The 13382-nt window shown below is 46.1% G+C and overlaps 1 protein-coding gene across 1 annotated transcript; it reads left to right on the forward strand.

Annotated features, from left to right (window-relative positions):
- Window positions 1–396: 396 nt before the first annotated feature.
- On the forward strand, window positions 397–12964 carry LOC311122282 (pecanex-like protein 1; the record flags this gene model as incomplete). The annotated part of the gene is made up of 4 exons (XM_084196669.1): window positions 397–675; window positions 7133–7335; window positions 11013–11112; window positions 12922–12964. Coding segments are annotated over exons 1-4 (499 nt in total), but the record flags the coding sequence as incomplete, so codon positions are not given.
- Between the last annotated feature and the right edge of the window lie 418 nt (window positions 12965–13382).

A 13382-nucleotide genomic window follows, 5' to 3' on the forward strand; every position in this document is an offset into this window, starting at 1 on the left:
TTTTGGAACTCGATTTTACAGCAGAGACATTACAAGGAATCCTGTCGACTACTGTTCTGCTTTACAGGCCCATGAGCCTGTGTAGGGATGTGGTTTGGCCCATGACTGAAGGAGTGGGATGGGTTTTGATTTAGTACTTTTTTTTGTATTTTGTATGACGTCGGTGTTCCCCACCCCTTTCCCGTAATTGCTTTTTTTTCTCGTTCACTACCCCGTACAGTAAGTAGGTGGAGACATTACACCAATTGGTTGTAGTCTCTCATCAAACCTCGAAGAAGAAGAAGAAGAAGAAGAAGAAGAAGAAGAAGAAGAAGCACCTCGCAGAGTGTGGTGGGATAGGAGACGTCTGAGTGGAGGACCAAGAACAGTGCCCCAGCTTTCTAACTGCAGAAGATATCTGCAGTGGGGATTTTCAGGCCAAAGTCTGAAAACACTGTACTGTTCGTCATGTTTCACGACGGCTAGCCTTCGTGTCACCCCGTTTATTTAGTCGTTTCTTCAAGGAATCGAATGGGATAAAACATGGGGTCTCAAACTCTTCAGATCCTCAGGCAGGGTGTCTGGGCTTCAATCACAGGCGGATGGTACTATGATCCTCATCAAAATACATTTGTCAATGCGCTACACCTCTACATTTGGCTATTCCTACTATGTTTCCCCTTCACGCTTTACATGGTAAGTATGTTTTAACTTTGATCCGGTTACTGTCTTTTATGGCACAATAAAGTTAGATATCCTTCAATCTCAACAAAGCAAGTCAAGATATGGTTTACCGTTAGACGCTCTTCCCTGGCTGTAACGTTGTAGGGTAACTAACGTTATCTAGCTAACGTTAGCTAGGTTGCTGTGTAGGCGTCCTTTGTTTGAAATCTACATATTTCCCTCGAATAAACGAAATAAATACCAGTTGACGTGTAGTTTATAAACTGGTCGTACTGTTCGCTTCTTGTGTTTTCACTGTTATGTTGTGTTGTCAGGTGTGAGACTTTTTTCTCTCCCGATAAGGTTAGCTAGCTAGCAAACCTAAGTAGCTAACTAATTTAACTAATAATGTCAGCTGGCTAGCTGTCATTGTTGGCTAGCTACCTGACACCGTTACATTGTCCACAAATACCAGATTTAGGAAAATACTAATCCCGACCAGTTTTTGGTAACAAGTCGTGGTTAAAACGTTTTTTATTACGTTTATTTTGAACAGAACAATGTACAACAAAAACATAATTCTCAAACGCGAGAAGTGATGCGTTGCGCCACCAGATTTAATGTAGCTAACAGGTCATTTACATCCCTAGTCCCTGGGCAGGTGAACATACAGTATAAATGAAAACATAAACAAAAGGACAAGATATATCAGACAAACATAAATCAAGACATAAAGACACGTTTCAAAACGGAGGTAAATACATTAGACATAACATTCCACAAAGATAACTAGCTAATAGAAGACATATAATGTATGGTAGGTACTAACATTGGCAGCAATCTATCTCGGTCTATTAGCTAACAATGCATGTTTTGTGCTCTCTTGACTCTCCTATACTGGTGGCAAGATCTACCAGGTATTCAAACTGACTCAGAAATACAGCACAAAAACAGACCGCTAGGAGATGTTGTCATTAATCATTTGGAATAGCTGGAGAGTAGGATGGATTAAACACTGCTGCACAACCAAATGTCCCTCCCCCTCCTATCATGTTAGTGTAAACACTATCTGCACAACCAAATGTCCCTCCCCCTCCTATCATGTTAGTGTAAACACTATCTGCACAACCAAATGTTCCTGTCCCTTCCCCTCATATTAACCAAATGCAAATTAGTGATCTTTCAAGCAGCATTTTTATCTGTAACCCACTTTCAATATTGAGGGGCATTTTAGTTGCAGCTTTCCAATTTACACTGAACAAAAATAGAGCACAAATTTGTTTACATCCCTGTTAGTGGGCATTTCTCCTTTGCCATGATAATCCATCCACCTGACAGGTGTATCATATCAATAAAAGGACACTCTAAAATGTGCAGTTTTGTCACAACACAATGCCACAGATGTCTCAAGTTTTGAGGGAGCGTGCAATTGGCATGCTGACTGCAGGAATGTCCACCAGAGCTGTTGCCAGAGAATTGAATATTCATTTCTCTACCATAAGCCACCTCCAACGTTGTTTTAGAGAATTTGGTAGTACGTCAAACCAGCCTTACAACCGCAGACCACGTATAACCACGCCAGCCTAGAACCTCCACATCTGGCTTCTTCACCTGCGGCTGTGCGCCTGCTCAGTCGTGTGAAATCCATAGATTAGGGCCTAATGAATTTATTTCAATTGACTGATTTCCGTATATGAACTGTAACACAGCAAAATCTTTGGAAAATTGTTGCATGTGCAGAGTGATTCTCTCAGGGATGCAAACTAGTCCCCTTTCGGCGAAATTCGCCATTTAAAATCCAAAATAGGTAACCAAAAGTTGTTTTTTTGGGGGGGGGGGGGGGGGCTTTGGATCACTACTGGCTGTAAGCGAACGAGTGATGTACGTTTGGAGCAGTACTGGCTATATCCAAGGCTCAGACAATCATTCACATACGAACAGAATGCAGCACGCGACTGAAGAGAGAAGCGACAACCAACTTGTTAGTTACAGCATCAGCGCGCGCTCTGGAAAGACAGCGGAGAGCGGGAAGGCAGTTTACTGGTTACAGCTGCGCGTCCCCTGAACGACAACGGAGAGGTAGGTGAGAAGCCTGACCGCGGAGACCGGGGGGTGAGAAGGTGATGAAGCCTACTTCATGAGCTGTAACCGAAAAAACAACTGGCATTTTGGAAAGTTTGAGGTGAGGGAGCAAGTGTGGTGGAACAAGAATTGTTAGCATTGTTTAAGTATCTTGCTAGCTGGATCGAATTCTCCGTTAGTAGTTAACGTTAGTTCGTTAGCTAGTTAACTAGCTATCTATGAACTAATGTTTTCCCTCTACAGTATGTGGTTAATTTTCAGAATGAGAGAATTGGGTGAAAATAAGGCGTTTCTTGTTAAGCAAGTGGATTCAGAGATGAAGTGTAACGCTAGCTGGAGCCGGGCCTGGTTTAAACTGGATGCCACTATAGAGGTGAAATAAAAGGGTTATGCCAGGTGTACTTTGCCTGAAAGAGATCAATTATGCCAACAAAGGGTATCAGGCTCTGCTGCTGACACATTGTGGAACAGATGTCCACAGGCAGAAAGTCTCCAATGTAATAACGTGCGGTGTAGCCCAAAGCCATTGCTTTTGTTGTGTTGAACTTGACATACAGCTGTGTGAGAGCGAGGGGGGATTCTTTTAGTTTTTACTCAGTGAACAGTATTTTTTTTTGCACTTGATCGATATGTACTATAGTGGCCAGTATAATCGTAGCCACTATAATAGAGAAAAAATAGAATGCCTGTTTGTTTCATTGTATTTCTACTTTTAAGATGTTATTTTTTCTCCCAAGTGCAATATTTAGATGTGTGTGTGGTCACAAGTGTTTTATTATAAAGGCTGTCATGGATAACTGCAATATTAATGTATCGTTTTTTCTCTGGACGAGTGTCATTTGCAGTAAAGTCCAGGCAACAAATAACATTGGATTGCTTTGCTTAAATTTTTTAGCTGTGTTAGGTTCACATTAACCACTTTTTATTTTACACACAGAGACAGATCATCTAGATCATATTCTTTGTTGTTTAATTAGTTAAACCCTGCATTTCAAGAAGGGATCCAGCCTGTCACTAGAAGTTAGCATTTTAAAGATGATATTATATATATATCTTTTTTTTTTTGTCTCCCCTAGCAGGGATTTTTTGTATGTTGCAGTGCTTAAAAAAAGTGTAACCTTTTTGGGCCCTCGCCAGTTTGCATCCCTGTTCTCTGAATGCGCCATGGCAGGGAGAGAGGGATTCTCTGAATGCGCCATGGCAGGGAGAGAGGGATTCTCTGAATGCGCCATGGCAGGGAGAGAGGGATTCTCTGAATGCGCCATGGCAGGGAGAGAGGGATTCTCTGAATGCGCCATGGCAGGGAGAGAGGGATTCTCTGAATGCGCCATGGCAGGGAGAGAGGGATTCTCTGAATGCGCCATGGCAGGGAGAGAGGGATTCTCTGAATGCGCCATGGCAGGGAGAGAGGGATTCTCTGAATGCGCCATGGCAGGGAGAGAGGGATTCTCTGAATGCGCCATGGCAGGGAGAGAGGGATTCTCTGAATGCGCCATGGCAGGGAGAGAGGGGTTCTCTGAATGCGCCATGGCAGGGAGAGAGGGATTCTCTGAATGCGCCATGGCAGGGAGAATGTGGTCTCTGGGAGCTTATTTCAGGAGCTGAAATAACTCCATGGTAATAACTCCATGGTAATAACTCCATGGTAATAACTCCATGGTAATAACGCCATGTGGTCTAAATGAGGAGCGGGTTTGAGCAACGCAGGTGTTATTGTTATGCATAATAAATAAATGCTCTGAACATCTGCTATGGAAATGTAGTGGAGGTAGTTCAGTAAACTATACTGATGACTGTATTAATACTGTGATGATGACTTACCTTTCCCAAGACATGGAACCTTTTAGCTCTCAGAGCTAATGCAGTCCCCGAGCAGAGCATACCGGGCTGGTCCGTTACACAAGGCACTGAATCACTGATCATAATGAGGGAAGGTCTTAATAGTCTTAATATCAACTATTCACTCAATGGCCAGTTTATTAGGTACACCCATCTTGTACCGGGTAGGACCCCCCTACGTGTCAATTGATAGCAATTGACACGTTGCTCAATTGGGATCTAGGGACCTAACGTGCTCCAGGAAAACATTCCCCACACATTTACACCACAATCATGTACCGTTGACACCAGGCAGGATGGGGCCATGGACTCGTGCTGCTTACTCCAAATCCTGACTCTGCCGTCAGCATGACGGAACAGGAACCGGGATTCGTTGGACTAGGCAACATTTTTCCACTCCTCAGTTGTCCAGTGTTGGTGATGGCGTGCCCACTGGAGCCGCTTCTTCTTGTTTTCAGCTAATAGGGGTGGAACCCGGTGTGGTCGTCTGCTGCAATAGCCCATCCGTGACAAGATCCAACGAGTTGTGTGTTCCGAGATGCCGTTCTGCGTTCTTCTGTTGTACTGTGCTGTTATTTGCCTGTTTGTGGCCCGCCTGTTAGCTTGCACGTTTCTTGCCATTGTCCTTCGACCTCTCATCAACGAGCTGTTTTCGCCCACAGGACTGCCGCTGACTGGGCGTTTTTTTGTTTGTAGCACCATTCTCGGTAAACCCTAGACACTGTAGTGCGTGAAAAGCTCAGGAGGCTGTCCATTTCTGCGATACCAGAACCAGCGTGCCTGGCACCGAAGATCATACCACGCTCAAACTTGCTTAGGTCACTCGTTTTGCCCATTCTAACGTTCAATCGAACAGTCACTGAATGCCTCTGACAGTCTGCCTGCTTTACAGTGCATTTGGGAAGTATTCAGACCCCTTGACTTTCTCCAAAATGTGTTACGTTACAGCCTTATTCTAACATAGATTAAATCGTTTTTTCCCCCCGCTCATCAATCTACACACACTACCCCACAATGACAAAGCAAAAACAGGTTTTTATAAATGTTAGCAATTTTTTTTAATTCAAAACTGAAATATTACATTTACATAAGTATTCAGACCCTTTACTCAGTACTTTGTTAAAGCACCTTTGGCAGTGATTACAACCTCCAGTCTTCTTGGGTATGACGCTACAAACTTGGCACACCTGTATTTGGGGAGTTTCTTCTCTGCAGATCCTCTCAAGCTCTGTCAGGTTGGATGGGGAGCGTCGCTGCACAGCTATTTTCAGGGTCTCCAGAGATGTTCGATCGGGTCAAGTCCGGCCTCTGGCTGGGCCACTCAAGGACATTCAGAGACTTGTCCCGAAGCCACTCCTGCGTTGTCTTGGCTGTGTGCTTAAGGTCATTGTCCTGTTGGAAGGTGAACCTTCGTGCCAGTCTGAGGTCCTGAGCGATCTGGAGCAGGTTTTCATCAAGGATCTCTCTGTACTTTGCTCCGATCTGTGATTCAGTGCCTTGTGTAACGGACCCTCGATCCTGACTAGTCTCCCAGTCCCTGCCGCTGAAAAACATCCCCACAGCATGATGCTGCCACCACCATGCTTCACCGTAGGGATGGTGCCAGGTTTCCTCCAGATGTGATGCTTGGCATTCAGGCCAAAGAGTTCAATCTTGGTTTCATCAGACAAGAGAATCTTGTTTCTCATGGTATGAGAGTCTTTAGGTGCCTTTTGGCAAACTCCAAGCAGGCTGTCATGTGCCTTTTACTGAGGAGTGGCTTCCGTCTGGCCACTCTACCATAAAGGCCTGCTTGGTGGAATGCTGCAGAGATGGTTGTCCTTCTGGAAGGTTCTCCCATCTCCACAGAGGAACTCTGGAGCTCTGTCAGAGTGACCATCGGGGTCTTGGTCACCTCCCTGACCAAGGCCCTCTAGTCTTGGTGGTTCCAAAGTTCTTCCATTTAAGAGTGATGGAGGCCACAGTGTTCTTGGAGACCTTCAATGCTGCAGACATTTTTTGGTACCATTCCCCAGATCTGTGCCTCAACACAATCCTGTCTCGGAGCTCTACGGAAAATTCCTTTGATCTAATGTCAACTGTGGGACCTTATATAGACAGGTGTGTGCCTTTCCGAATCACGTCCAATCAATTGAATTTACCCCAGGTGGACTCAAATCAAGTTGTAGAAACATATCTCAAGGGTGATCAATGGAAACAGGATGCACCTGAGCTCAATTTCGAGTCTCATAGCAAAGGTTCTGAATACTTATGTAAATAAAGTATGTTTTTGTTTTTATCAATTCTTTTCCTCATCAATCTACAGACAATACCCCATAATGACAAAGCGAAAACAGGTTTTTAGAAACGTTTGCAAATGTATTGATAATAAAAAAACGGATGATTATTTGTAATTTTTTTGCTCAACTTGTGTAGCCAAATAGAAGCAGTAAGGGAACCCTGGTCCTCCCTAGGTTTTTCAAAAATGTAGCCCTGGTTGTTTTACCTACTTTAGTTAAAGGCACTAATTGTAGGTGGCTTTGCATAAGATTATCTGTCAAATTTTATAAACTTAATATGTGTCCTCCAGGTGCTCCCGCCCACCATGGTGATAGTGGGGATCTACTGTGGAGTGATAGCTGGCATGTTCCTGCTCCTGAAGACTGTGACCTACCGGCTGCATCATGCCCTGGACGACGGAGAGGTGGTAGAGCACCGGGCCAAGGGGAAAGAGGGCAGCAGAACCAGCACTGAGGGGGCCAACGAGGGCCAGGAGGACAGTAACGGACCAGGGTAGGTCAGTGAGCTGTCGGGTTCAGGGTTAATGTTCATGGGGGGTTGTTGGGGGGGGGGTACTGGAGGGCTGTTGGGGGGTACTGGAGGACTGGAGTTGGGGGGTACTGGAGGACTGGAGTTGGGCTGTTGGGGTTCCTGGAGGACTGGAGTTGGACTGTTGGGGGTACTGGAGGACTGTAGTTGGGGGGACTGGAGGACTGGAGTTGGACTGTTGGGGGGACTGGAGTTGGGCTGTTGGGGGGTACTGGAGGACTGGAGTTGGGCTGTTGGGGGTACTGGAGGACTGGAGTTGGGCTGTTGGGGTACTGGAGGACTGGAGTTGGACTGTTGGGGGGACTGGAGGAGGGCTGTTGGGGGTACTGGAGGACTGGAGTTGGGCTGTTGGGGGTACTGGAGGAGGGCTGTTGGGGGTACTGGAGGACTGGAGTTGGACTGTTGGGGGTACTGGAGGACTGGAGGAGGGCTGTTGGGGGTACTGGAGGACTGGAGTTGGGCTGTTGGGGTTACTGGAGGACTGGAGTTGGACTGTTGGGGGTACTGGAGGACTGGAGTTGGACTGTTGGGGGGACTGGAGTTGGGCTGTTGGGGGGTACTGGAGGACTGGAGTTGGGCTGTTGGGGGTACTGGAGGACTGGAGTTGGGCTGTTGGGGTACTGGAGGACTGGAGTTGGGCTGTTGGAGGACTGGAGTTGGACTGTTGGGGGTACTGGAGGACTGGAGTTGGGCTGTTGGGGGTACTGGAGGACTGGAGTTGGACTGTTGGGGGGACTGGAGTTGGGCTGTTGGGGGGTACTGGAGGACTGGAGTTGGGCTGTTGGGGGTACTGGAGGACTGGAGTTGGGCTGTTGGGGTACTGGAGGACTGGAGTTGGGCTGTTGGAGGACTGGAGTTGGACTGTTGGGGGTACTGGAGGACTGGAGTTGGGCTGTTGGGGGTACTGGAGGACTGGAGTTGGACTGTTGGGGGGACTGGAGGAGGGCTGTTGGGGGTACTGGAGGACTGGAGTTGGGCTGTTGGGGGTACTGGAGGACTGGAGTTGGGCTGTTGGGGGGTACTGGAGGACTGGAGTTGGGCTGTTGGGGGGGGGGGGTACTGGAGGACTGGAGTTGGGCTGTTGGGGGGGGGGGGGGTACTGGAGGACTGGAGTTGAAAAACACTGAGCTAGGTTGTCAGATATGTTGTCCAACTGTTGTTTTGTGCTTTAAGTCTAATTTTATGGGTTGACCACATTTGTTCGGAAACCTTTCTGGCCTCTAGAATTGAGGCATGGTGATTCGTAGTCAGACAATCATTGGTGGAGATGTTTGGTTCATCATACACTGACTCCTTTGGGTGGTGGACCGTTCTTGATACACACAGGAAACTGTTGAGCGTGGAAAAACCTGCAGCGTTGCAGTTCTTGACACAATCAAACCGGTGCACCTGGCACCTACTACTATACCCCGTTCAAAGGCACTTCAATATTTTGTCTTGCCCATTCATTTCACATTTTACATTTGAGTTATTTAGCAGACGCTCTTATCCAGAGCCACTTACAGTTAGTGAGTGCATACATTTTCATACTGGCCCCCCGTGGGAAACGAACCCACAACCCTGGCGTTGCAAGCGCCATGCTCTACCAACTGAGCTACAGGGGACTATACCTCAGATATCTTTGATATGCTCTCTATAGGACCCCTGGACTGCTGACTGAAACCCTGTCCTGCCTGATTTGATAGGTGAATAACATATCAATAATAGGAGAACAGCGTGTTAATAATATGTTTATAACCGCTTAATATGTAAATAACAGCTTAATATCAGGTCTATAACAGGCTAATAACGTTATAAATGCTGAATAACACGTGTATAACATCTTAATAACACATTAATAACGGTGTTCCTCATTCACCCTCAATGGCACACATACATAATCCATGTCTCAAGGCTTAAAAATCCTTCTTTAACCTGTCTCCTCCCCTTCATCTACACTGATTTTTGAAGTGGATTTAACAGGTGACGTCAATAAGGGATCCTTAGTTTTCCCCTGGTCAGCCTGTCATGAAAAGACCAGGTGTTCCTAATGTTTTGAACACTCTGTACCTTCCAGCTAAACAGAAATGTTAGGGTCTCGGAATGTTTTTCTTGTTTTACGTGTTTTTTTTTAGAATATTTGAAAATAATGTAGCCCTGTTGCATGTTAGCTAGGTATGTTTTCTTTGTTTTGTGTAAGCAATGTGTGAGCTGTGCCAAGAGTTTCCTCTTGTAGGACAACGAACGTGATTCTAATTCTGAATAGGCTAACGAATATCTAATTTCCAGTATTTGATTAATGATAAGATAAATGACGAGCGAGAAGTATAGGTTAATTATATTAATGTGAACATGATGAATGGCGTTATCATAGTGCCTCAGGCCTCTGTCTGTTCTCTGCCATCCATCCACGCTCCTTTCTGTGTGTCCTCTGCCATCCATCCACACTCCTTTCTGTGTGTCCTCTGCCATCCATCCACACTCCTTTCTGTGTGTCCTCTGCCATCCATCCACACTCCTTTCTGTGTGTCCTCTGCCATCCATCCACGCTCCTTTCTGTGTGTCCTCTACCATCCATCCACGCTCCTTTCTGTGTGTCCTCTACCATCCATCCACGCTCCTTTCTGTCTGTCCTCTGCCATCCATCCACGCTCCTTTCTGTGTGTCCTCTACCATCCATCCACGCTCCTTTCTGTCTGTCCTCTGCCATCCATCCACGCTCCTTTCTGTGTGTCCTCTGCCATCCATCCACGCTCCTTTCTGTGTGTCCTCTGCCATCCATCCACGCTCCTTTCTGTCTGTCCTCTGCCATCCATCCACGCTCCTTTCTGTGTGTCCTCTGCCATCCATCCACGCTCCTTTCTGTGTGTCCTCTGCCATCCATCCACGCTCCTTTCTGTCTGTCCTCTACCATCCATCCACGCTCCTTTCTGTGTGTCCTCTACCATCCATCCACGCTCCTTTCTGTGTGTCCTCTACCATCCATCCACGCTCCTTTCTGTGTGTCCTCTACCATCCATCCACGCTCCTTTCTGTCTGTCCTCTGCCATCCATCCACGCTCCTTTCTGTGTGTCCTCTGCCATCCATCCACGCTCCTTTCTGTGTGTCCTCTGCCATCCATCCACGCTCCTTTCTGTCTGTCCTCTGCCATCCATCCACGCTCCTTTCTGTGTGTCCTCTGCCATCCATCCACGCTCCTTTCTGTGTGTCCTCTGCCATCCATCCACGCTCCTTTCTGTGTGTCCTCTGCCATCCATCCACGCTCCTTTCTGTCTGTCCTCTGCCATCCATCCACGCTCCTTTCTGTGTGTCCTCTGCCATCCATCCACGCTCCTTTCTGTGTGTTCTCTGCCATCCATCCACGCTCCTTTCTGTGTGTCCTCTGCCATCCATCCACGCTCCTTTCTGTGTGTCCTCTGCCATCCATCCACGCTCCTTTCTGTCTGTCCTCTGCCATCCATCCACGCTCCTTTCTGTGTGTTCTCTGCCATCCATCCACGCTCCTTTCTGTGTGTCCTCTGCCATCCATCCACGCTCCTTTCTGTGTCTCCTCTGCCATCCATCCACACTCCAGGGGAGGCAGGAAGGAATCCTAGAGTGCATTGTTGTGGTGCTAGGTAACCAAAAAGTATCCTCTGTGTGTGTGTTTCCCCGCGCACAGGGACCCTGGTGGGGGTATAGCGATGGCAGACTTCATTCAAGAGGAAACTCCTCCAGTAGATTGCAGCTCCAGAAACTCCTATAATGGATGGACTCACCAGGTGAGCACAGAATGATGCTTCACACTATGTATTATCTCAGTTTTATTTTGATTGATTGATTGCATTTGGACTCCAGACCAAAGGACAGATTTCCACCGGTCTAATGTCCATTGCTTGTGTTTCTTGGCCCAAGCAGGTCTCTTCTTCTTATTGGTGTTCTTTAGTAGTGGTTTATTTGCAGCAATTCGACCATGAAGGCCTGATTCACACAGTCTCCTCTGAACAGTTGATGATGAGATGTGCCTGTGACTTGAACTCTGTGATTCATTTATTTGGGCTACAATTTCTGATGTGCAGTTAACTCTAATGAACTTATCCTCTGCGGCAGAGGTAACTCTGGGTCTTCCTTTCCTGTGGCGGTCCTCATGAGAGCCAGTTTCATCATAGCGCTTGATGGTTTTTGCGACCGCACTTGAAGACACTTTCAAAGTTCTTAAAATGTTCCGGATTGACTGACCTTCATGTCTTAAAGTAATGATGGACTGTCGTTTCTCTTTGCTTAATTTGAGCTGTTCTTGCCATAATATGGACTTGGGTCTTTTACCAAATAGGGCTATCTTCTGTATACCCCCCCTACCTTGTCACAACACAACTGATTGGCTCAAACGCATTAAGAAGGAAAGAAATTCCACAAATTAAACTTTTTTAAGAAGGCACACCTGTTAATTGAAATGCATTCCAGGTGACTACCTCATGTGATCTGGACATTTCTGACTAGTTATAAACAGGCTCTCTAAGGTCTGCAATGACTGGCATGACAAGAGGAAAACTAATGATGCGCTACTTCTTTTTTTAAATGGCTCTTTGTGCTATTACAACTGTCAATAGTAAGTTGAAAGCCGGACTGAGTCCCCCCCCCCGCCGACCCCCTCGCCCCACAGGTTGGGAACAACTGCCATAGACTTCCAGTCATTGCGCTAACGCTAGTTAGCATTGGCTCGCGAAACTACCTCCAACTTCCTTCGTGCTGGATGCAGAGACATAAAAATGGTGTCCACCAGTTCATCTGACTCTGGGGAAGTAGATAAAGGGGCTTTATTGCCAAAATCCTGAAGTATCCCTTTAAAAACAAAATCTATCCTGACAGATTTTGTCTGGCGTTAGGAAAGATACCTACATATATAAAGTCTCTAACACAAACGGGGCGACAGATATGAGGGTTTAAAGTATTAAATTGCTCAGCCATTTAATGGTTGCTAAAATTCTAATAGCGTAGTGTAGAGAATCATTAACCCGCTGTGGACTATATTTTCCATACCCCAAAATATTGTATTTTCAGCTGTTTTGAAGCTGGTGTACAAAACCTAAAGTAAAAGACGCACGAATGAAACTTAAGAACGGGGAGCATAGAAATAGGGCACATAGAACAACAGATCTACCCCTTCTTAGACTCGCTTTCAATAAGAATGACAGGATCTATAACTCGCATCTCTATGTGAATTTGGTCGGGTCACTTATAGGCCAATCGGTGCCGTTTTATTTTATTTTTTAACAAGTTACTCATGTTATTTGACCAGGGCCCGGTTTCCCAAAAGCATCTTAGAACCGTAGGATCCTATGTCAAGAAAAATACAAAAATAATTCAGAGAATAGCTTTCACTCCTAATAAAGCCCGAAGGCTTATTTCCATTGTCTTCCTCTTCAAGATGTTTCCTTTTCAACAATACGCAATCTAGTAATCATACTGTTGTAGGTTATTTTTACATCTTTGAAAACTTGCTTTAGGGATGTAGGAAGGTATTGTTTTATGCTATGTCATTTACGATGTCTTTTAAGTAGCTCTCCTCCCATCTTTCCATTGTTGTTCAGATTGCGTCCACCAACGGTCATGGAGGAGCCACTACAGCCAAAGGTAACAGCCACCACCTCTTTCTCAAAACCTTTTACACCTGAACAGGTCTAATGATTGTTTGTTGTACAATACATTAAACGGATATTATGAGAAGAGAAAGATTTGAAAGAAGTCAAAATAGTTCAGGACTTTCTCAATTCTCTCAACTTCAATGGAGTTTGAGGCATTCTCTTCAGTGAGTGTGACGGAGTAGGGTGAAGTTGCCCTTAGACCCTGGTCTTGGCTGATCCTAGAGGGGGGAAACTGATCCTAGATCTGCACCCAGAGGGGAGGAGAAACTGATCCTAGGTCTGTACCTTGGGGAAACTGATCCTAGGTCTGTAACTAGGGGGGAGGGGAAGCTGATCCTAGGTCTGTACCTTGGGGAAACTGATCCTAGGTCTGTAACTAGGGGGGAGGGGAAGCTGATCCTAGGTCT

Source organism: Coregonus lavaretus (assembly GCF_964263955.1).
Source record: "Coregonus lavaretus genome assembly, contig: HAP1_SCAFFOLD_2519, whole genome shotgun sequence".
Taxonomy (NCBI): domain Eukaryota; kingdom Metazoa; phylum Chordata; class Actinopteri; order Salmoniformes; family Salmonidae; genus Coregonus; species Coregonus lavaretus.